Below are 26,111 nucleotides of genomic sequence, written 5' to 3' on the forward strand. Positions count from 1 at the left end.
AGACCTTAAAGTATTTCCTTGGCTTTGATTCTTGCAAGTTGCAAGATTATAAAATGTTCGGTTGCACCCGAACTTAGCTCTTCCTTACTTGTTTATATATGTATTCGTACTCACCTTTTTTCTCTTTTATTGAAAAGGTAAAAGTGTGTCTGCATTTACAGTCAATTAGTTAGCTTTTCAGATTTATTTATTTTATTGAGCAATAACATAAATTAATACATTTAAGATTATTAAAATCTGTTTATAATACGTAATAAATAAATTACTAAAATTACCGTATATTTCTTTTGTTTTCTAGTTTTTGGTTTTTCACTCTCAGATTAATTACTTTAATATTAGTTCTACTATATTTTAAATCGGTTTACAAACTTTTAACTTTCTTGAGTCAATGACGGAGAATATTTTAAATTTTCAACCATTGAAATCAAAGTGAGCTTCTACATTGCTCTAGGGGTGCTCTCATATTGTGATATATTTAGTATCTGTGCATAAAACGGTTCAATAACATTTGAAGTCTGCAATTGTATAAGTGAATACCAAACGTTAAAATTGTATCTCCTCTATTACATTATATTATATAATAAATTTTTAAAGTCTATTTTGATTATGGTTTTGATATTGTTGGGCTGATGTAATAAAATTACTTTTATTTTTAGCGTTTCAATGTCGTTCTCAAGTTCTCATTTGTAATTTTTCGCAGATTTTTATACATAGTATCAATAAATGTAGTTTATATTGTAGTTAATTCTAATTAATTTATGCATATTTTAATTTTTAGTTTAATTTGACTAGCACAAGTACTTTTTCTTCGGTTTCATCATGCGAATGCGTCATTTGGAGCTGACCCCGTTCGCCACGAGTGAACTGGGTGGCGCAACACTGCCGCTGCCTGAGTTCTGCGGCTGCGGCACTTGAGACGTTGACTGTGATGACTGCGGCTGATTGGGCGGAGATCTTGAGATGGATCCGCGCATGTTCGCCGTAAGTGGGATCCCCTGGGACACACTGTGTTTAGCAGAAAGGTCAGATGATCGCGTGGTGCCGCAAATCTATCAAATAGCATAAAACACGCGAAAAAATACAGTTAAAATATCATATGTATAGTCCAAAGTAGTCTATATAGTCCTACATAGGTTTTAAAATTACCTGGTGATGGTGTTCCCAATCCTTGTGCTGGCAGAAAGCGCCACAATAACGGGCTAAATTGCAGCCAGAACAAGTTTCGGTTGCTTTACGTCCACAATTCCAGCAAGCCTTAACACAAAAGAATAATATGCATAGGTTATAATGAATTAAAGTCTTTCAAATATTAATTCAATTAATTTACATTTTGCCCGGCTGTAATCGACGGAGACTTGTTGTCCAATTCACGTTCGGCTGGCACCGTTGCTGCTGCTACACCTGCGATAGTTGTACTGGAATTGTGGATACCGCCTGAATGGCGACTCATCTCGACGAAAAACTTTTCCATGCGCAAGCGTTCCTGCGACATCACTTCTGATGCGCGTGTTTCAGCTGCTACCACTGCGCGCTGTATTTCAATCACCGCCTGACGTTTCACCTAAAACAAAAAAAGGACATTTCGGTTTAACTGAGAGATCAGCTAAGGGGTATACATTTACCTGGTTGACTGCTTCCTCGGCATTTCGTTTGAACTCAGCGACCTTCTCTTCAGTCTGACGTCGTATTTCGGCCAGTGATGCTGGTGTGACTTCGCTGTAGTTGGGCTGTTGGGGCTCTACGCCCCGCTGTTGCAATATGGTAATTGCCCGTTTTGTCTTATCTACCATTGCCGAGATACAGTTCAACATGGTGTGTATATTCTTCCATTCCTCTTCGCCGCCAAGTGTGGTATTGACGCTGCTGGCAGCACCCCCACTAGTGCTTGTGCTTGGGGGACCAACCCGTGAAGGATGTCGTTGCGCTGCATTTTCAGCAACGATATTAACTCGCAGATCACGATCTTCCCTGTGATTTGCCTATGGATTAATACAGACATGTTACGACTAGCATTTCGAATTAAATTCAAATAACTGCGCAACTGTACCTTCTCCATAAGACTGTTGAAATTGTTCTCGGATTGAGTTACTGCTGACGTGCTACTAGTTGCCGCCGAGTAATCAAAAACGGTTGGTTGGCTGGTAAATGCAAGACGTGCATCGGCAGATGCGGCGCTTAAGTGAGCCGAATGTGCGTGTAAAGCACGCTTGGCAGGTGGATAAGCGGCCATATAATCATTCCAGTCTTGTATTCCATTGTGGTGTTCCATCAGAGTGTCCGAAGCTCGGCGCTTAAAGACGAGGCTGGTAGTACCGGCGCTGTTGGACGCTGTAGCTTGGGCAACGGCTGCCGCTGCAGCAGCCTGCGCAGCATCCATGTGTACGAACATGTCACTGTATTCCGCAGAAGGCCCGTGTGGAGAAAACTCCATTACAACATTCTCATTCGTGGTAACGTATTGTAGTGTAGTCTAAATATGAGCAATCAAGCAATTAGAATCAAGTGTATAAGATTCCTAGACTTTTATAAACTATACAAGCAACTAACTCTTACCTGATTACTGGCACGCGCTAATTCGGAGATCTCGCGTTGCAGCAGGGAAATATGATTTTTGAGTAATGGAATGACATACGGGCGCAATGGCAAATTGATGGCATCTTGCAGCGTTAGGCGGAACTCATCAATGCTTATGCCTCCACTGACCAGTGAAAGCACTAGCGCACGCACACGATCGCTCACTTCGGGATGAATCTCTTGCGCTAACTGTACCAGAGAACCAAGGAATTTACGTATCTTACTGAGTAGTCGTGCCTGCTCAGCATGCACTGCAGCTGCAGTAGCTGCAGCAGCGGCCGCGGCCAGTGCCGCTTGTGTAGGTGGTGTGGGGAGTGGAGGCGGTGATGTGGTGGTGGTTGCTCCATTCACTACCGGTGAGGCGCTGGCATTACGATTCGGTCGTGGTGGTGGTGGGGCCAGGCTTGAATGATGCAGTTGTGGTGACATAGGTGAACGTGGTGCAATAGCACGTGCGCTCTCCGGGGAGTCGGGGGTGCGGCAACTGCGCGCTCCGTTAGCGTTCGGATTCGTACAAATCGAACTAGAGTTGCTCACCCCACTGCTACCACTTGCACCAGTGCAGCCGTTAGTTTGCGACGAGTTGTTGCTGTTGCTCGAGTCCTTGCCGGAAGAAGAGTTGGAGGAAGAATTTGCTGCAATGGGGAACGAAGAGCCGAAATTGTAAAGGAATAAGCATTTTTGTAATTAGCGTGTGGTAGATGTGTTCTATTTGGACAAGTGTGCCGCAAGCACCGCAACATCAACATAAGGTAAATGCTTGTTAAGGGCAACAACATTTTGCTGCTCAACTACCAACCGAAAATGTTACGAAATGTAGCCAGCGGCTGTAGCGTGACCACCAATGCTGGTCAAATGGTCAAATGTGTGGGTGTAAGGGGCGAGCGCTGCCTGTTGTAGTGATTTTTCTTGCAGGCGGGTTGTCATGTTCAAAATATGCAGCACCTGAAACACGCAGTTGCCATTGTCATGTCCGCCCAACCGTACCTCCATTGTTGTGCCATGGAGTTCGTGTGTTTGCGCAACCGCAAATGCCGAGATTTGTGTTACATTGCTTCTGTCACTGACGCCGGCTCAGTTATGCTGTGTTTCGACTGCTGTTGCTACTGTTGCTGACCCGAAGGATAAATGCGTTGCTGTCTGGTAGTGCATGCGAAAGGACATGTCAGCAGCCGACACATCATAAATGCATTAGCTGCAACATGAAGAAGGCATTTCGCTTCGTTGCTTTGCAGCCTTGCGCAGTGTTGTATTGCACATTCAAGTACAAACAGAATACAATTTCAGCCAACTTTCGCCTCGGTCATCTGCCCCTGCTTCAGTGCAGAGGCTCGAGGGCAACTGACCAATGCCACAGTACGTCCTGCAAGGTTTCCACACATTGGGAATTGTGCTTTTGTGGAATATGGCGTGCCACACGAGCATGGGGAAGTTTTGGCCGGCCATTAACTGTTATACATTGCGACAAGGGGCAGCAGGCAACGGGCAACTTCGGTGTGGTGTGGCATTCCCGAACATGGCAAATAAATTAGTAACATTCTGGACAAATTGCACTTGCACACGAGTTTTTCTCATCGCTCGTGTTCTTGTTGCAATTGCTGTCATTCTCGTTTGTCGATGATTCTGCCGTACTGCTGTTGGTTGTTAGTGATGGTGTTGAAAGCGCAAACACGTGTTTCAACATTTGTTGCCAAATACATGATTGCATTTTGCTGCCACATGTACGGACATGGAAAACTTTAAAGAATTTGCAGCTACAACAATTAACTCAAGTTTAACATAAAAACAGGGAGTGGCAATGACCGTGTTTGAATAGATATTAACTTGACATTCCTACATTGCCTACAGGGTTCACAGAAAAAAGCAGAACTAAGGAGGTATTGAGATATAATATATACATACAATTTTAATTAGCTGTTATTTAATTTTTAGTGATTGATGTCCAACGAAATTTTATTATTTTTAGTGTTTAAATGTAATTCCTTTATAACATGTAAATTTTAGATCACATTCACATAGACATATATTACATTTAGAGTAAAAATTAGAAAAAATGTTTACTTTGGCTGTGGAAGCTTTCCAAAAGCTATTAAATAAATAAGAGAGCTGGCGAGGCAACGATGGTGACAGGACATCTTCTATAAACTGATGTACAAACTTGTATGAATAAAATAACTGATGGAAACAATGATGGCATTGTTGGAACGAAAGCCCAGGCTACATGATCCATCATACTCGTCGACACTCAACCACATCAACTCGATTTTGTGTGTGCATGTGTCGATTGCACATCAGAGCCCACCTGCTGCCCTGACGTACGCATAGACAACACATCAACCCTTTCCCACAATTCGCATGGACGAGAGTGTATCTGTTCAAATAGGGTTATGTCCATAAGACAGATATACCATATGTATGTGAGCACGTTTATTAAGGTAGATGTGAATACAATATACATAATATATGTACATACCGATGTATATACCGACTTTGTCGCAGAGTTATTATGTGGGTTTGTTTTTGTGCTGTTAGCTGGGCTTGGTTGGCGCGCTCAATCGTTCACATGGTCGATAGAAGACAATTTCCTGTACAAACAAACCAAATCGAGATAAACGAAGCGTGCTAAAACAACAATAGCTGCAACAATAACGAGTAGTGTGCGAACAAAACGGAACTGAGAAAGAGACACAGAATCAATTCGGAAAGCGTGCAGCGACATACGCCAAAAATATTGAATAATGACATGTCACAATACTTGGTGAGCAGTGCGCAGCCACCTACAATTGGATGAAAGAAATTTTAAGAAACTGAGAATATTGGGTGTTAAAGACGCGTGACTTGAGCATCACATAAAGGAAAAGCTAAATTTTTACAACTCACTTGTTTTAGATCTACTACTTTCTTACATACATCTATCTAAATTTTGGTAACATAATATGTAATATTTGATAGCACAGCTATATACAAGGTACAATCCAAAGAAAACAGGACTTAAAAAAACAGAGCAGAACAGTCATAATATTGTAAAGGAAATTTTTGTCCTTTTTGACCTCGTTAATGATTTCCTTCGAATGTTGGATTCTGAGCAATTTTTGGTCGTCAGTCAATCTCTGCAGAACAAACCGTTCACACACCTTTCGTAAGCCCAAATGTTTGGTCAAAATGCGATAAATCGATGTTTTGGAGATGTTCAATTCCGTTTTCATGAATTTCAATTATGATTTCGGCTGATTTTTGATGAATTCACGCACAGTTTCGATGGAATTTCCGGTGATCACGGATTTTGATTGGCCCACATGTTGATCGATATTTATGTCCTCACGACCACTTTGAAAACGTTGAAACCACTCATGCACTCTGCTACGGGATAGGCAATCTACGCCATGTACGTTTCTGTAAAAGTTTTACCTATTTTAAAACAAAATTGAATGTTGGCTCTTTGTTCGAAGCTCATTTTCGCACCGAGAACATAAACACACTGACACTTAAAACGCAAAACATCACTTCCAACCAATGAAATGTCATGAAATTCACTGGACAATCGATAAAGATAGCAGATTCTAACGCACCAGTCGACATATAGTTGCCGCCATCATCTTACTTTGGAACTCATTTTGTATGGACATACATATGTACATAAGTTGTAATATAGACTGAAGTTGTATGTCTTACCGGTGTGAAAATACACTTTTATCTAATTATGATCTTCGTCATTTAGTATGTGAAACTCTATTGAAAAATTCTATCAAAATGAAAATTCTCTATAGAAAACTCTGAACTAACTACTTTGAATTTGTCTCTCTGTAAAACCATTATATGAATATTTAAATTAGCTAAACTCAACTATCACATGTTCAATGTATTATCGTACAATACATCTTACTTGCTATAAGGCTACTGCTACTACTGCTGCTGCCATTATCAATATTTACCTCAGCAACAATGACTATGTCGGAGTAAGTGATGTTGCAGCTGAATCCACAAATTATTATCGCAAAAGCAAACTCCCACATTCGAGAGGTACGCATATAACGGCGATTGAAGGGATAACAGTAAGGAACTGTCATCAGCTCTGGCGAACACTACCTTGTCATTCTTGTATATGTATGTATGTATGTAAAGGTCATACATATACATATGAACGTTTAACTGTAAGCTGCGATAGCTGGTCGAATTGCAACGCACTCGCGTACAAATACACACAGAAAATATTGTGCCGTTAGCTGGCTTCATTGGCAGCATCGTTATCGGTCCCGCAGAAATACGCAAACAATCCTGCCCACACGACCGTAAGCAAACTTGAACAAACACCTGTGTGAGAAGCGTACACAACTACAAACACAGCTAAGGTACGAAGAATTTCTATTAGACTGTGCAAACAAGATGAAAGATGATGGTTAGGGTGATTTTCCCGTTAGTTAGTCAGGAAGGCGCATTCCGGCACTTTTCATGGAGATGCTTTGAGACGATGGGCATTTTTCAAAAAATGCGGAGAGTTTTAATTTTATAAAAGTTTGACAAGCCAGCTATTTCCGAAGGATGTTTACCGCCATTCAATATATTTCCATTAATTCGACGCATGAATATATTCTACTTTTTATGAACTCATTTCAAAAATGTGAATTGTGTGTTAAAACGTTATTTAGGAATGGGATTTCAAAAGAACTTTCTCTTTATTGTGAATACTTTTTGACTTCGCTTTCGTGACAGTTAAGCGTTGTTTTAGCCTTTTATTTAATCGGGTTGTTTACTTGGTTTCGGAATGAATGCTTTTTGTAAACGCCGTCAAATACTCGCATGCTCTCTTTAATATTTAACCCAGTCTTACATCCTGAATCTTTTACATATTGTACGCTACGAATTTGTGTATCTAACAACAAGGAAAACAATCCCTTTTAAAATTCATTATGTATTCATTGCAAATATGTACAATTTGTTTTCAACGGCTCAAGTCCTCTCAACAACTTTATTGCTTCATAAAATGCTGAGTAGTTTTTGAAAATTATGGAAACATCTAACACCTCTTTTAAGTTTACGGGTAGAAGTGCAATAGTTGGTATAAAATGCAGTGTACACAGGAGTAGTATTTTTTCTGTGTGCCATTATTAATGGTGTAAATCCATGAAACATTTACAACTGTTGTTTTTATTTGTTTATAATGATCAAAAATCAAAAAAAAGCAATTGTTGTCATTTATATCTTTGCAAATTTTGATGGTTTCAAGTGTACAGATCGAGAATTTATTCATTAAAGTATTGAATATGCTGTTATTTTCGTGATATTTGCAATTCTTATATTTTGACAAATTTTAGGCTTATCAGCATTAGTATCTATTTTAGGGACCCTTGCACCCTTTTTCTCGCATACAAGCTTCGAGAGATTCCCACTCTAAGTTTCTTTACGGAAAATATGCGGAAGGTTTGAAGGTACAGTATACCAAATGTTCAGTTTTTCTCAATGAAAATCTCTCTTTGAGCCTCAAAAGTCGCATGCTCTCAGAAACATCTACGCCAAAGTCATTTTCTCAAAAAGATTTCGGGTATTTATTACTGACTGATTAATTTTGGAATTATACAGCAATTTGAGAAAGTGTTGAACGTGGAAGGATATTGCTGTAATAACATTTGTCGAAAATTTCGAAACCTTAGTATGGAACGGTTAAAAAATGGACTATTTGTCCATCCTCAAATTGATGAAAGACACAGACTTTATCAAAGTTCTGACTGTTCCCGAAATTGAAGCTTAGAAAAGCTTTGTATTGGTAGTCGAAAGTTACAAATTTGAGTATACTAAAAAGAAAGAGAATACAATGTAGTGAGATGGTTACGGATCTGTACAAATTTTCGTATAATTTAGGGAATTATAGGGAGAAAGTGTGAGAAGGTTCCAATGTATCTAAGAGTGATAGAAAAAAGTTATCATGGCTGATTACTGTAGGTCCTTAGAATGAAATTGTCAACTGAAAAAATATAAAGAGAGATATAACATTCGTTTTCGATAAACATCTCTCCGTTTACTTTGATGTGTACTTATTTAAAAAAAATGATATTATAAATATACCTGTTATTTGGCTTCATCATGTAGTTTGTAATGTGAAATAAAAACAAACGAGAGCAAATCTTAAAATATCAGTTCATAAATTGTGGGTACAAATATATATTGGTTGTCAAAAAAGTCTTGCGGTATTTTCGCTAGTTGGCGCTGAAAGCGCGTAGTTCTAGTTTTATTCGTCGCATCGGGTCATGCTATACCTTTTTGGAAAGCTCATTTCACGCGCTAACACGTGTTTAATTGATTGTCGTTTCTTTTAAGTCGTTCGTGAGTTATAGCGTCGCAAACATAGAGCAAAATAAAGAGAAAATACGGCATATTTTACAGTACTACTACGATTAAGGCAAAAATGCATCTCAAGCCGCCAATAAAATTTGTGCAGTTTATGGACCTGATACAGTTTCCGTTTCCACCGCACAACGATGGTTTCAACGTTTTCGTTCTGGTGTAGAGGTGGTCGAAGATGCGCCACGTTGCGATAAAATCGCTGAATTGGTCGAAAGAGACCGGCATAGTAGTAGCTGTAGCATCGATCAAGAGCGGGGCATGAGTCATCAAAAATTCATTTCTATTTCAAAAAAAAAAAAAGAATTCAATAAAAATACCGCAAGACTTTTTTGACAACCCATTATATCCAAATCGTTCTTATTTCTAGAGCAACAAAACCACTAGAGTTATTCTTCCAATTTGAACTAATATTTAAGAAAATCTTAGAGAAATAAATACGAACCTCTTCTGATATTAGACTAGTGCAGAAACCTTTGAAAATTAGAAGAAAAGAAATTCATGTAGATTTAACCCATCGGAAATGAAAGAAAAGTTGACAAACATTAAAGGAAGAAGGAAGGTAAGAAAAGGCTAAGTTCGAGTGCAACCGAACATTTTATACTTTTGTAACTTGCAAGAATCAATGTAAGAAATTATATATAGTATATACATAAACTCTACATAACTCATACATTAACAGACAAATTAGAGTAGTATCCACCCGGTTTTAACTTTTAACTATTATCATGCGACATACTAAAAAAATGTTCACTGGGTATCATTAAGGTACCTCACCTATAATATGGTACAATCATCAATCATATAGAGCAATATCAGCCGGATGTTCGAAAATCCCAGTAATAGATATATGGGAGGTAGGTAAAGTTTCAGCCCAATTTTATCTATTTTAGCCTCACAGATACTCTGTTGTGAGTAAAACATGTTCTGTAATTTTCATTGAGATAACTCAAATATTGGTCGATATATCCACCATAAAATCACCTGGAAAATCTTTAAAATAGTTGTATGTGGCCTAGGGAAGTATTGACCTGAACAACCCATTTTCGATACACAGAATTACTATTGCCAGAAAAGGATTATCCCTGAATTTCATATGTATATCTAACAGATTGACCGATGTTTGCAGTCAAAAGTCAACTATAGATACTGGGGTCCACATATTCGGTACCCAGGGGCTTGAACAGAATTGTTTGGATTTAGACAATTTTTAGTCATAAGCTAGAATACTTTAAAGGTGTTATTAGTGCAAAGTTTTAACCCGTTATATCAATTACTTCTAGATTTCTCTACTGGAAAGTGAAAGAATCAGATGAATTTTAAAATTGTGTTATATGGGAAGTAGGCGTGGTTGTAGTCCGAGTTTACCAATTTTCGCATAGTGACATAGAAACATAAAAAGAATTTCTTGTACAACATTTTGCCAAAATCGGTGGATCGGGCCCGGAGATATGGGATTTCACCGAAAAGTGGTCGGTGCCAGGTCCATCGTCCAATTTTCACACCGGATCTCATAAAGCCTTCCCATACCATCTTGAAGGTAAAACAGTTTAAGAGTTATATACAATAAACTTATTAGAAGGCGGGGCCACGACCACTTTTACAAAATTTTTTGCCCAAAAGTGCCCCTTGTTACTGCTATCGCCTGTTCCAAATTAAGGTTTTACATATAAATTTAATGCTCAGTTATAGCACTTTAAAATTTGTTGGATATTGACGTTTTGTGGGCGTGGCAGTGGTCCGATTACTCCCATCTACGAGCTCGTAATTTTTTTGGTACTAAGAAACTCGCATACAAAGATATCTCAATTTTTACTCAAGTTGCAGTTTGCACGTACAGACGGACGGGATTTCCACTTTTCTCGTCATCCTGATCATTTATATATGTATATAGAACCCCATATTTATCTCGCTTAGTTGTAGATGATACGTACAACCGTTAGGTGAAGAAAACTATAATACTCTGTAGCAACAGGTTGCAGGAGTTAAAAATAATTTACGGAGGATCTGAGATCGGGAAAAGAGGACAGACCAGTTTGTGGCAATATTCGCAACCCTTCGAATTTTCACATAACCAATTTTTTATTTTTATTTATACAAAAAAATTGCTTTCATAAATTTTGTTGAAAGTATTGCCTTTTCTTAATATAAAATATTTAGTTTTTCTCCTTGTATTGTCCTAAAATCGAAAAAAACCTAATTCTCAATCAAAAAATCTCATGTCAAAACTTCAACATTTTTTTAAATGTGAGGCGGCCTTATAGTCCTGAAATCTCTTCTTTCCGATGGTATTAAAAATGTATACATTAGTATAAAAAATTAGCCCAGAAAACGCAAAAAGTAATTCACTAACCAATCAATCCAGCTCTTATTATTACATCTGCTACTACGAAATAGTAGTAGATAGGTGAAATAAAAAACAGCTTTGAATCGTTTTTTAGCTGTTTAGTAATCACAATAAGATTTAATGTATTCCTGAGCTAAATGTTTTATTAGCACCTAATGCTGGAAAAATCTACAGAACTCTCCTTAAAAATTGCTGTCGTTGTCATCGCCTACATCCATTGCAATCTATCGTGCCCATTGGTATCAACCGCATTTTCACCACACTTTGAAACACCCGTACACATTTCCCAACAGCCATGATGAATATTAACGAGAGTACTGCTTTCCTCTACTCCTTCGACTGGGTCGACCTGCCAGCGTGCGATCCGCTGGAAGTGTTGCTGATGAAAGCCGTTTTGCGTATGGTACCAGCCGGTCTTACAACAAAAGCGTTGGTTGGTCACAGCTGTGCAAAGTTTGGACACATTTCGATGGCACATAAAATGAAAATGTAACCTTGTATCAACAAAATATGTATGTAGATGTTTGTCTTTGCATGGAATTGACCAACGCATAGTTTCCACATTTCATTCCAGTCCGTCTCCACATCGCTTTGGTGTACAAATGAACACATAAAGGAAGGTAAGTGGTTTCCACCATTTTAAACAAAAGCCCTAATGCGGTACTAGCTTGGAGCTTCTACAAATGCAAAGCATTTTAGTCATAAAGAGTTTTGTTGAACGTAAATCTTCTCTTGACTCATACGAATATGCTGCATTAATACTTTTTGTTGGTACTGTACAAATGTTAAATACGGCCCCTTTGTTTTAGACAATATAAGAACTGTCAATAGATTAACAAATACTTTTCACAAGCAGACTAAGTAAACAATTGGAATACATATAGGCAAACTTGTTAGACATGGAAACATGGAGATAACTTCCATGGCTATGACTCCAAGTAAATAAATTAATTCCAGGTTCTAATCAGAAAAACCAAAGTTATTCAGTTCCACTTGGTGACTCAAGGTTAAAAGACTTTGCCTAATTATTTACGGGGAATACTTATGTTGTCGCCATAACACACTTAAAACAGGAATTTCGATTCGAGTGAAGAACTACAAAACACAGAGATATTACGATTATTATTCATCATCAATTCACAATTTTTCTGCTCGCAAACCTTGGACGCAGCTCTCTTGTCCACAATTTATATTTAAAGTCAACAATAAAGGTAGTGAGTTGTATCCAGTACATACACGAACTAATCAGGTCCTATAATCGCTTTCTCCAAAGCCATAATGTTTCGAAAGCAGTTTTTATTCGGTTTCAGTGAACTCAACTCAGTGATTCAACTTTTTGATTTTTCATTCATCGAGCTTCCGTAAGTGAAATACAACATTCACTCCAGTGGCGGCGCACCCTAATGCACATGGTACATTTACACATGCTTAACGAATGCATGAGATTTGGGAACTTCGCATTTACGAATACTAAATATCATAACAACTGTCAGAAGGTGGGAAAGATGGTAGCCAAGAGCGCACAAGTGGTGTCCCATAAATGACCAAACACAAGTGGACAGTTGCTGCAAATACGCATTTAAAGACGGAGCGTTGAGTTGGAGGTGATTGGAGCCATACAAAGTTTCTTCTCATGTTATTGTACACATTGTTCTTGTTATTTTTCGTCACTACTCATGACGAAGCTTACAATTGCCGCAACAGTGGCAGCTGTTGCCTCAAAGAACGTATGTATGTATTTAGTTGAGCTGTGGGTGCGGCGGCAAGTTTTGTGGGTTTTGTGGGGATCGATGCTGCAAAAGTTCTGTTTTCTAAACTTTTCTACAGTTGGTACATAGTAGTTCTGCTAAATTTTTGCTTGTTGGCACTAAACCATTCTGTTTCTGTTTTTCTTTGTAGAAGCATTCAAAATTTTTAAAAATAAAAAATCATTAAAGTTTATGTTTGCCTAATGGCGATGTTACGAAATGGTGCGTGGGTGGATTAAACGGCATGGCGTGAGTGCATATGTTGCACGCCGGGTGTTGCCAATGAAAGTTGTCCCAAATTTACTCTTACCGTCGACTATGCCAATGACCAACGTAACCAATTCCGTTTTGTACAGTTTTCGCATGCGACATTTATTACATACATACATATGTACATACACACGCCGCCATGACCATTTATAATCGCAAGCAGCTGTTGGATTTATAACAGTTTGGCAAACTATTGCAACTTTTTTTAAACAAAACCAAAATATTGAATTCGCCGGAATGCAACTTCACAAAGCTCTTTCATAGCTTACTTATAGCCAAATATTTTATACCCCACAGCCAACTCACTCTGATGAGCCAAGAGTGCCTAAGTCGGCCTAGCATCGTAAGTGGGGACTAGAGAAACTATCAGCTGATACAATGTAAACAAAGGCACAGCTGAGAGATGCCCATAGAGAAATGTCAAGGGGAGTATGGGGTTGAGTTTCTATTGCCATCCAAGAAGAACGCTATTTGACCGAAAAATGATTGCATTGTGTATTCTGTTAAAATTTATGAAAAAGTGGTCCCAAAAATATTGGTTATACTACTGTGATCAAATTGAAAGGTGAATTTTTAATTTATACTTCGCGTGTTTTTCGAATCGGTAAATTTGTATACCCTGAACAGGGTATATTAAGTTTGTCACGAAGTTTGTAACACCCAGAAGGAAGCGTCGGGGACCCTATAAAGTATATATATAAATGATCAGTATGTTGAGCTGAGTCGATTTAGCCATGTCCGTCTGTCTGTCTGTCTGTCCGTCTGTCCGTCTGTCTGTATATATACGAACTAGTCCCTCAGTTTTTAAAATATAGTATGGAAAACTTTCACATTTGACAAGAAATATTCACGAAATTTGGTATAGATTATATTCTAAGGCAACAATGTAATCTCCGAAGCAATTGTTCAGATCGGTTAACTATAGCATATAGCTGCCGTAAAAGCTGAATGATCGGAATCAAATGCTTTCTTGGGAAACCTCCTAATTTGACGATATATCTTCACGAAATTTGGTATGAGTTATTATTCATTGAAATAATGTAATATTGGAAGAAACTGCCATACAAGCGGAACTATCAGAATCAAGGGCCTGTATAAAAAATTACGCATTTGACGTGGTATCTTCACGAAATTGTACATGGATTACTACTTAAGGTAATAATACAATATCCGAAAAAATTGTTCAGATCGGATTATTATAGCATTTAGCTTCCATATAAACTGAACACATAGTTACTAAAAGAAATGCATCTGTGAAGGGTATATTAGCTTCGGTGCAGCCGAAGTTAACGTCTTTTCTTGTTTTTATGTAAGTTGGTAGTACTGTTATTGACATCTATGCTAAATTTTACGTCAAAATATTCATTAGTATTTGAGGTACGCGTCGTTTTGTGATGCTCTAAAAGTGAATTCTTCGATTTTTACTATGTCCGAATTTATTGAACAAAGAAGTGCGATAAGGCACCATCTTATATTGCATTGGTTACTTTCAACTAATGTTCGTGTAACTTCTAGCTATTCAGCAAATTCACATAATCACTCCGAGGACCCCATTTTGACTCATTTGAGGATATAAAGCTGAATCGAAGAAGGCTCTGATGGCCATCACGACAGAGGATTTTTCCAAGTGCTATGATGACTGGAAAATTTGTTGGCATAAGTGTATTGCAGCGGGAGGGGATTACTTTGAAGGAGATTAAATGGACAAAATTCACCTTTCAATTTGATCACATTAGTATGTAATTATTATTTATTCTTATATTATCGGGTATTAGGTATATTAAGTAAATATAGGAATTTGCGAAATTCATTTTCATAATAACTGAATTATATCAGGTAAAATCTCGATGACACAATAATCACCATCATCATCGGCATCGAAAATCGTCTAAACCTAATTTAAAAATATACATATTTCTTGTTAGTATTGCTATATAGCCGGGCTTAACAGGGTTGCGTAAGATAATTCTAAACTACTTTTTAGAAAAGAAATAAATATATCGTATTTTATATTACAAGGCGTTTTCCAAAGTAAACAGGACTTTTTGAATCTAGTGCCTCCTGGTGGTGCCATCTATAAGTCAATTGGTGCGTTAAAATCTGCTACCTATATCGATTGTCCAGTGAGAATTTCATGACATCATCGACTGGAAGTGAAGTTATTGCGTTTTAAGTGTCAGTATGTTTGTGGTATTAAATTTGGTTTTAAAATTGGTAAAACTTTTACCGAAAGGTTTCAATTGATGAAACAAGTTTATAGCGATGATTGCCTATCCCGTAGCAGGATGAATGAGTGGTTTCAACGTTTTCAAAGTGGTCGTAAGGACATAAATATCGATCAACATGTGGGCCAATCAAAATCCGTGTCACCGGAAATTCCATCGAAACTGTGCGTGAATTCATCAAAAATCAGCCGAAATCATCATTGAAATTCATGGAAATGAAATTGAACATCTCCAAAACATCGATATTTGTTCCGCACAAATTGACTGACGACCAAAAATTGTTCAGAATCCAACATTCGAAGGACAGATTACGACCGACTATATGATCAAAAATCACATTTTAACCATTAACCACTCCCCGTATTTACCTGATATGGCACCTGCGACTTCTTCCTTTTCGGAAAAATGCTTTTGCCCATGAAAGGAAAGCGTTATGCAGACGTAGACGCCATTCAAAAGGCTTGCACCACCAAAATGGCGGCCATACCAGACAACGAGCTAAAACACTAGTTCGACATGCTTTAGGACCGTGAAAAAAGCTGTATTGAAGCAGGAGACTGTTTTGAATAAAATAAATTGATTGTGCCAAGAAAACCATTTGTTGTGTTTTTTAAGTCCTGTTTACTTTGGAAAGCACTTTGTATAACGATGCAAATAATTTATACTTCTTATAGACTATACTTACTACTTTGTAAAAATATGGTAATTTTTTGTATGTAAAGAGTTGTTAATAAAATATTGTACAAACGCTCAATTTCCTGATTGCCGGCGGATTGCTCCAACAGTCGTATACCATAGATACTTACATATGTATATGCGTGTATGTATTAGATGTAAATATTTTTAATTTTAATTATATTTAAATACGAAACATAGAGTTTGTAACAAAATGGTAATTTTTTTATGAAGAGATGTCTAATGAAATATTGCACATATTTTCATCGCTAAATCATAAAATATAAGACGTAAATAAAATTTGTGATTAAAAATTTATACTTAAATTATAAGAAATATCGGTTCTATAATTATCTATTCATATCTCTTAAAATTTAATATTCAAAAGAATTATTTTGACTAATAATACTAATAATATTTTTTTGGTCCACAAATTGTAAAAATGAATTTCCAGTTTATCCATTAAAATGTTAATTAAGGCGCTTAAAAATATACCCCATATTTATCTGCATCAAGATGGTATAATTTAATTTGTTGTCAAAAGCAATAAACATTAATCTATAACCAAAGTAGAAGATAGTACATATATATGTATGTATAAATAAAACTGTAGTAGTATAATAGATAAATTTTTATTACAGCGTTTTTTGTTTTGCGCAACCCGTTTCGACCGCTTTCCACCCTTACTCAACAGATTCTGCCATGGTGGTTTTATTGTGAACGTACACTTGGGAGATAGGAAAGTACTGTGAATGGTAACTTTTGCTACTCCCTTAGACCATGGTGCCTAGTCATATCAGGTGAAAGCATCTAAACACTTTCTCCTTCACTGCCAAGTTTTCGACAGACTAACGTGGAGAGAACCAGAAGGGAACTGAATTTTATCTGCCAATGTGGCTCATCGAAATAATTTTAGGGAAATGTTTTCACAAAACTAGATGACTGGTATGATGAAATAGTTGGATACCGCATGCTTAGTAGAAAGTTGTCAACTTGAAGTCTCACTTTATAGGTATGGATTTTGCCTCTATTAAGCCTAACCAAATACTTTATACTGTAGTTGCAGACTTTCTTATGGTTAGCCAATGGAACAAAATGTCGTCGTTTCGTGCTTATTCGAGTTCATCATTACGTTTGATTTTAATGTATACATTTGTAGTTTTGTTTATCATATTAAATGATTTTGAAATTTTTTCAACAAAGAATAGTTTTTTAAAACAAAATTCACTGTTAATGAGGCAAAACGTCCAATTGGATAGTAACAAATTTAAATATTATATGACTTTGTTTCAATCGAAGCTCAAGTTGTATTAAAGCTGGCAGATATAAATTTATCAATGTTTGGTTTTATTGAAATGCTTCATTTATGTATTAATCTTTGGCTGACAACTGCAAATTTTTTACCAACATTTTCTTAAACAAGTAAAATTACATACATATGTATGTAAGTATGTTTACTCTATAACCTTTCCACCGCCATCATAGAGCAATATTCTTTGCTCCGTTGACTAAGTAAGTGCTGAATGGGTGATTGGGGCGAATAAGGTGAATGAGTGTATTTTTCCAGTTCATGTATTTTCTTAGAATTTGCATGACACAACTCACAAGCAACCACAGCAGACACCTGTTTGCGTTCCCAGCAGAGCCGGAAGTGTTCGGTGAAGTGGGCGACGAGAGCTTTTCCAAACAATTCGGAATAGAAATCGTACACAAATAATCCCTCGTTGCTTTTCTTGGGCTTTGTCATTGTCTGTGTAGTCTTTATTGCTACGTAATTGTTTTTTATGCGAAATTCTCATGATAATGCTATTCATAAAAAACCATGCACATATATGGACATACATATGTACATCTGTATGAATGTACCATATGAAAAGAGTAAATTTGTACTGACCGCTTCATCTGTTATGATATAATCTATTGTTGTGCTGCAAACAGTGCTCAGGTTTCTTAAGCTGTGGAAGAGCATTCTTTATTTTTCCGTTTGATATTTACAATCACGGGTCGTGTTATTTCCATCTTTTCGCACAATTACATTTGGCAATTGAAGCATTTCATTGGCGTAATGCGTTTTTATGCACGTAAATGGTTTAATAAGAATATTTAAGAACTTTTACTTTTGTTAAATTTGATATTAAACAAATAAATACGTATATTCAATATGGTTATCTTTCCTTCTTTGGTTTTTATTTATTTCACACTCTATTCGGAACTTCTTATGTATTAAATCATAATCCTAACCGGATTTTTCAGATTTCAAACCAATGAATAATTTAATGAAATAGCTAAGAATAATGCCCCAAGATGGGCAAATTAATCGGCGTTATTATACATAGGAATTTCAGATAATATTTACTAAGATCATGGAAACGCTGTAATATTTTTTTAAGTGTATTCGGTTAAGTAAGTTCTTGCATAAGTTACTGGCGTTGGTCTTATTTAGAGAAGCTTATTTTCAATACACAATAGTTTTTAAATTTAAAAAAATAGTTTAGTTTAAAGAATTGCTTTGGATCGTATTTTTAGGTCACAATAGATGTGGAACTGTCAAAACTGTTGCACAATTTTCAATAAACTAACAAAAGCTGATTAAATATCTAAATGGATCCGACTTTGTTGTTTTATTTGAGCTCTAGTGAAAGTGATGGTGATAAACAATAGTGCGGATTTTGTTCATATAAATATTTCTTTTTAATTTTTAATGAGATATTGCTTTTATTGGTTTCTTGTTTATGTTATTTATTACTACAAATTATAAAAAAATCAAAATTAAAAAAAATTACTCACATTTCCGTAAATTTGTCTATTTCGATTGGCATTTTTTATTCGAATGACATTTGGAACGAACGGATACGTTTATTAACATCATCATGCCAGATTACGATAGAAGCGTTACAATCACGTATGTCATAATACGAAATACACACTTTTACGTGACGAGTGATACGTTCACGCACGTAACAATTCGACCCCATGCCATACGCTCTATCTAATAACCCCAGTTAACCTAATAAACTTTTTTTTTTATTTTTTAATTAATGTATGACCATATTCCTTAAGAATTTCTTTGAGAAAATTTGAATGTTGATTGGATTGCAACTGTTTACATAAACGTCATACGAACCTTTGTTCCGTCGACTAGAATTATTGGATGCAGCAGCCTCATAGACGTCCTTATCAGTAATTTCTTCTTTAATTATCGTCTTGCCGTCAAGAGCCATCTGCAAGCGAAAAGATCATTATTATCTCGATGTTATATAACAGTAAAGCCAAAATTATAGACGATCTGTAAAATAAAATTACGCAAGCTTATTCGAGGTCAAAAATTCAAAAAAAGGTGGCACTAACACGCTCAGGATCATAATCTTTAGTCAGTAGAATTCTCTTCCTGTGCTTCGATAGAAATAAGGGCAGACAAGATAAAATATTTTTCACATGCCGACATTTTGGATTGTCGGTATTTTGATCTTTCGGTATTCTGATTTATCGGTGTTTTGATTTGTCGGTATTTTGATGTGTCCCCATTTTAAATTTCGATATTTTAAGAGTATCCCATAGAATTTATTTCAGTTTCCTTAATTTTATTTACTATTTGATTTTAGTTTAGGTATTTATAACCCTGATTCCAGTACCCAGTTATATTTAGATTTTCTAAATAAATCCTACAGTTATACACAATCATGTTTGATGACAAATGATACTTTTCCCACAGTACAATTACGCTTTCGAGAGAGTTCTAATAGTTAAATTGCTATCTGACATGCAAATCAGTACCAAGGACTATTAATGAGCTAAAGCAGACGTTGATAATACTTCGTACGAAGGCAAAAAATGACGAGTTTGCATTATTATATAAGACAGTGATGTTACAGTTGCAAAACCAATATAGTCGGTTCCGGAAAGGAGAATGGCATTAGTTTGCGCTAATGAAGTTAGTTCGTTTATAACCTATGAAATAGCTTTGGTACAGTTTCACGTTGTGTATATACTACATACATATGTACATATGCATACTGATTGTAAAGTTATGATCGACCATAAAGAGACAGGGTGATTTTACCCCCTTGGGGATAATTTGTGCGGGGTTCCATCACTGGAACCCAAATTATGCTCTCCAATGAAAATCAAAGGAAAATATCTGCATCGCCAAGCAAAAAATATCGACAAAAACAATATTCACTGGGAGCAGTGGGCAGAGTTCATGCCGGTCCGGAGTGAGTTGTTGAAGCGTTGTAGCCTGCTATTTTCCTGCATATTAATGTATGTAAAAATATGTAAGTGCTGGCGGCAGCTGGTGAATGCCTCTTTCCAAGCCTCCATCTACTGCCCACTTGGACTGCCTCTGGCTGTCCACTAGCCAAACTGCTGCTGACTGATTAAAATAAACGATGCCAGCGATGAAATCAGCATTCAGTCATTGAATGCGGAGCAACAGTCCCTGCTAGACATGATTGCTAAAAAATCAGCAGCACAAATAAACAGCAACAACACGACTACAATTGCAACAACATAAAGCAACAGCTGGCATCAACAATACGAAGCATTAAAACAAGTGTTGTCAGCAAAAGCTACGCACACACAGATTTACATGTTTCTGATAGAAATATACATACTATGTATGTAGTATCTTGGCAGATTCTACGACCAGTTAACAACATCTGTTGCTGCAGCTGGAGTGCGGTGGGCGGCAGATAAGTGTGAGCGCATATGCATATGTATGTATATTTGGGTAATGGTGAGTGGTGACTGGTGAATTTTGAATGGTGAAGCGCACAACTGCGAGAAAAACATTTTCCGCTGGTCTCATCTCTCCTCTCTACATTCACCGTGCTGTGTTGTTGTGTTTTTTTAACCTTTTTCGCCTTTTGCACCGATTGGAAAAGTAACACCTGCATTCATAAATTGCTTAAAAATCACCTTGGCTGCCGGCAATTGAGAATGACAGAGTGTCTGGCGGACTGACTGATGGGCAAAGAGCTGTAGCGCCACATTTTTGTACGGAGGCAATAGCATTATGGGGGGGTATTCAGCTGCAGTTGAGTTGTAAAGCTGAAAATGCTCAGTGTATTGTCTACTTAGATACTTGGAATGCATGACATACATTCAAACAATGTAAGCGAAAAGCCGGAAGCCACAAAAACGCATTATGTAAAATATCAAATGTACAAAAAAGTTGCTATTTGCGTGTACACCTGCAACTGCGATATCAACAAATTGCAAAACAATAACATAATTTATTCTACTTTTACGAACACACAAATTTATACATATGTACATATGTATGTACGTAGAACCTTTTCTTTTCCTTTAATTAAACGAATCACATAATGAAGCATGTGTGGTCGATGAATGGGATCAGACGTAAGGAGCTGAAGTTTATGGCTGACTGAAATAAATAGGGTATAATTTTGAGAAGTTGTGATGAGAAAGTTCAAATCAAGTATCACAAGTCTAACGAAATTTCGATTTTATTTATTCTTGAAATCAACAAATTGTTTAAGAAAATTCGTTAGTGAAATTAAAACGAGAAATACACTCTCACAATTTGTGCGATGATTATATGGTATGAACTTCCCCGTTTTTTAGCAGAAATCACTTATTGTTAATGAAAAGAGTATACTGATTTTGTCACGAAGTTTGTAACACCTAGAAGTAAAAGTCGAAAACCCTATAACAGCATGATGAGTTAAGTCGACTTAGCCATGTCCTTTTGTCAGTCCATCCGACATCCTTCAGTTTTTGAAACATCAATTTTAAATTTTGCACATGTCCTTTTCTCCTCAAAATTCTGCTCGTTTGGACCGATATTGGACTACTAGACCACTAAAACATATAACTGCTATACAAACTGAACGATCAGAATCAAGTGCTTTTTTTTCATTTGACGAGATATCTTCAAAAAATATGTCATAACTTATTATCTCATTCAGCGCTACAATCTCCGAAAAATTTGTTCAGATCCGACCACTAAAGCATACAGCTGCCATACAAACTGACCGATGCAACTCACTTCCTCGTATAAAAAAAATTTTATTTGACAGAGTATTATCACGAAATTCGGTATAGATTATAATCTCATTCATCGCTAAAATCTCCGATTAAAATCATCTAAAATACCATTTTATACATATGTATGATAAAACAATGCACTATTGCCTCAGTTACTATCGCGAACGCACTTCTCTTTATCTTTTAGAAACTTCGCCTTCCAGTTGAAAGCTTTTATTCTAAAGTATGCTTTCGATAAAAGTGCAGCATACTATGTTCTAGTTTATAGTTTGCTATTTAATACATTTAATTGTACCATATTTCTGAAAGACTATTAAACTGCGTTTATGTACATATGTGCATACCAACTTAAAAGTGTTTAATATCTTTATTTAAAAGCTTGATAGAATTTACATAGCATGCATGCATGTAAACTAGAATTTTAAACTTACATACATATGTACGTATGTACATACATATCTTTGGATTTCCAAATTACCAGATCTTTGCTCTTGTTTCTCACTGCGTTTTGAATCTTGCTGTTGTCTGCTGCTTTAAGTAGTTTCGCAGTTTTTTAGTTTAAGAGTGCACAACTGTTTTGTCTCAATGAGTTTCCAATTGATGCCACTTGTGTCAGTTGCAGCTGTCACCCCATCTCAATTTCCCCTGCACTGGTACATTGACAACATGCATACACAACGCGTCTGTTTCTCCACAGCCGTTATTAGTATACGACATACATATGTATGTATGTATTTGCTATGGGATTTTTAACACACTGCTCTTATCTGACATTGCGAGCCCATATTTATTCAAATGTTTAGTCTCCTTCTTTTTTGCTTCGGCCGACTGGCCAGAGAAATTAGTCAATTTCAATATTCAATTTTATTTACAATTCACTGTCTTGCTATTTGTTAACAACATATTAATTCGTGGCTCAGGAATTTAAAATATGTACATACATACATACTTATGTATGTACACATGTAATATTTCGAAAAGCCAAATCCCGACGTCACGACGGCATTAAAAGAAACACGTTTTTTTTATAAAAATTGACAATTATACAGTGCGGCCTCTTCTCATTCTTTAGCTTATGACGTGGCGTGTCGCAATCTGTGAAATCTATCATTCACTAATCCACACTCTCTTTCAATATTTTGGTTGTTTTGTTGTGTAAAGTGCCGCTTAGCGCGAATCCTCATCTTATCTAGCTCCAACAAGTGTAGTTCTGACAGACAAGCAGACAAGAACATTCCCATTCACTCCACTTCACTGAATACCACACTAAACTTCTTCAGCTCAACTAACTGGCAGTGCTACTCCATACATCAACAAAACAGAAAATTGAAAGGGAGTAAAGGGTAAGCAAAGCACGAAATATGTAAGTAAATCTAAGGATAACAATTAAGAATGAGGGATTTCTTTCCTCACATTTTTGTAGAGCGGCTACAATACCGTACTGCTGGTTCTTTAGTATTGTAGAAACGAAGTTTGGCTCAGTTACAGCCGTGAAGGGAAACAGCTCAAAACAATGGCACAAGCAACTGGAATCCAGAAATGGTAGTAGGGGATTCCCTTTGTGAAAGCGAATGCTGCTGGAGCATGTGCGTTGTCGCCTGTCTGTTTGTGTTAGTGAATGTGCGGTGTCAGCTGTTGTTGACAACCTGCTGCAATAACAACACAAAGTGTATGGCATCGTTGATGCTTAGCAATTGCTCTGGCAGTGGGGCTGGTGTTGGCAGCAGCAGCAGCGCACATAATTTTCTCTCCTTTGTGGTGCTGAAACATCAGCGACAACTGCAGTGACAGCAAAAACAACAACACACATATGGACATACATAAATACAGACATGTAGATGCAATTACTGTAAAGAAAACTATATACATACATACGACGTACATATCCATACATACATAGAAATGTATGTGCTTTGTACAGGGAATATGCAGTTATGTGCATTAAAGTATGTTCATACTTAAAGTACAAAAAAGCTAATTTTCTTTATAAATGTTTTTCTATAAATCTTGAGCTATTTACCTGATGTAGCATAATTCACAGTACCTAAGTTATCTGCTAATAACGACTCTCACCGCCATTAGGAGAATATGGCTGCTTAAAGTGCTATTAATCTGTTATCAATAACACGAGACATATTAAGTTTACTACACATTTCATCTGTCCTCTCTTAAATATCTAATCCCATAGAAGCCTTCATATTTGTATAGTTTTCTGATAAGCAAGCCATAACTTAACTTTGCAATGTATAATATAAATCAAATTTTAAATACTATAAAATATAAGAATAAATAAACGTTTTGATACAAGCAAACAATATTTCAGTAAGTGTAAGACTTTAACACACCTACAAAGGAGTATGCCTTTTCATACCCTGAACTGCGAAAAAGGAAACCTCGTAGACCCCTAAAGATAATACAAACACGCCGATCAAACTCAAGTCCGAGTATAGTATGGAAAGCCTTTTCATTTGATAAGGTTTTGTCGCGAAATTTGGGAAAGATGATTACTTAAGGCATCGCTACAATCTCCGAATATATTGTTCAGATTTGACCACTATAACAAATAGCTGTCATTTAAACTGACAGAACAAAATCAAGATAAAGATATTTTTATATCCTTAAGATAGGAGAAGATAGATAGACGGATTGCACCACGACCTTTCATGCTTAAAAAAATGCAGCTGTGATATATGTAAGTATGTATTATTACTTCGGTGCAGACGAGAGATATAGAGCAGATGATGGAAAATATCAAATTACTGTCAAAATTACATATGGAATTTTTAACTACAAAATTTAAGTCTTAAAAAGCGACATACTTATGTATGTACATATGCACATAATTCTGTCTGGGCATAGCATTACTAAATTTTTCTGATTTGAAATTTAGGACTCTATTGGGGAAGATGTTGTCAAAATTTTGAACTCAATTACATTGATTTCGAAGACTCCTGCAAAACTGACGAATTAATCGAAATGTCTGCCGCACTTGCCACTCTGATATACATACGTATGTATGTACATACATACAAGAAATCACAAAAATACTTGGTCTAGATAGTTATGTACAGAAAAAAGAGAAACACTGAGAGAATCGAAATAACCAAGGAAATACAAACTTATTTAACGCATTGGAGCAGCCTCTGGCAAGGAGGCAAATTTTTTCATTTTTTTCGTTGCAATATATACATATACATTTGTATGTATGTACTTCACATACATACAGTGCTTACAGTGGGTACTTATGCCCTTCAAAATTACTTATTTTCCGAGCAAAGAAAATGGAAACTGTCACTAGCACAGACCGTAGTCACAACCGCTGTTGCCGCATGCCGCACCCGCTGTCGATACACAAAGCTGCCAGCACAACCACAGGCAACTGTCAGTCATAACAACAAGAGTAAATGGAAGAACAACAAGAGCGACAGAGTCTCTAGCAGCTATAATAAAAACAACAAAAAGCACCACAATGACAACGACAGCCGCTGGCAATTGCTGTGAAAATAATTGCGCGCCACAACGAGCTGTGCATACTGCTGCGACTGCCACGGCCACAAGCCCAGGCTCGAAGCACTCGCACGGGCCCGTCGCGTACGCAGCAAAACAATGCATTGCCACTTTTTGCCTCGCCTTCTGTCGCAAGTGTTCTATATGGTGTGTATGTATGTAGGCCAGTGTGTGGCACAAACTGTGACCGTGTGGAACCCGTACTCTGTTGACTGCAGTGTTCGCTTGCTGCCAACACAAGTGTTGCCAAGTATTAAGCGCGCGCAATTTGCCACCAACTGTTGTCGACTGCCTGCTTGTTTGCCTGTTTGCCTGCCACTGACAGGAGTTACCGATGCCGACAGTGCTGCCACACTTTGTTCGCTGTTCATGTGCTTTTCTTTTTCCGGCTTTTCGCCCTTACTTCGTGCTGTGTTGTTG

General features: G+C 36.9%; 1 protein-coding gene across 2 annotated transcripts in view; it reads right to left on the reverse strand.

Annotated features, from left to right (window-relative positions):
- Nucleotides 1-260: 260 nt before the first annotated feature.
- LOC120771080 (protein CBFA2T1) overlaps nucleotides 261-26,111 on the reverse strand; it is a 74,910-nt gene continuing 49,059 nt past the window's right edge. For both annotated transcript variants that reach the window (XM_040098902.1, XM_040098901.1), the window contains 7 exons: nucleotides 19,300-19,396; nucleotides 2,554-3,209; nucleotides 2,048-2,470; nucleotides 1,623-1,979; nucleotides 1,328-1,561; nucleotides 1,147-1,254; nucleotides 261-1,049 (listed from right to left, as the gene is read on the reverse strand). In XM_040098902.1, coding sequence (XP_039954836.1) covers nucleotides 831-1,049; nucleotides 1,147-1,254; nucleotides 1,328-1,561; nucleotides 1,623-1,979; nucleotides 2,048-2,470; nucleotides 2,554-3,209; nucleotides 19,300-19,396 — 2,094 coding nt within the window. In that variant the 3' untranslated portion in view covers nucleotides 261-830. The remainder of the gene's footprint in view (nucleotides 1,050-1,146; nucleotides 1,255-1,327; nucleotides 1,562-1,622; nucleotides 1,980-2,047; nucleotides 2,471-2,553; nucleotides 3,210-19,299; nucleotides 19,397-26,111) is intronic.

Source organism: Bactrocera tryoni, chromosome 3, assembly GCF_016617805.1.
Source record: "Bactrocera tryoni isolate S06 chromosome 3, CSIRO_BtryS06_freeze2, whole genome shotgun sequence".
NCBI lineage: Eukaryota > Metazoa > Arthropoda > Insecta > Diptera > Tephritidae > Bactrocera > Bactrocera tryoni.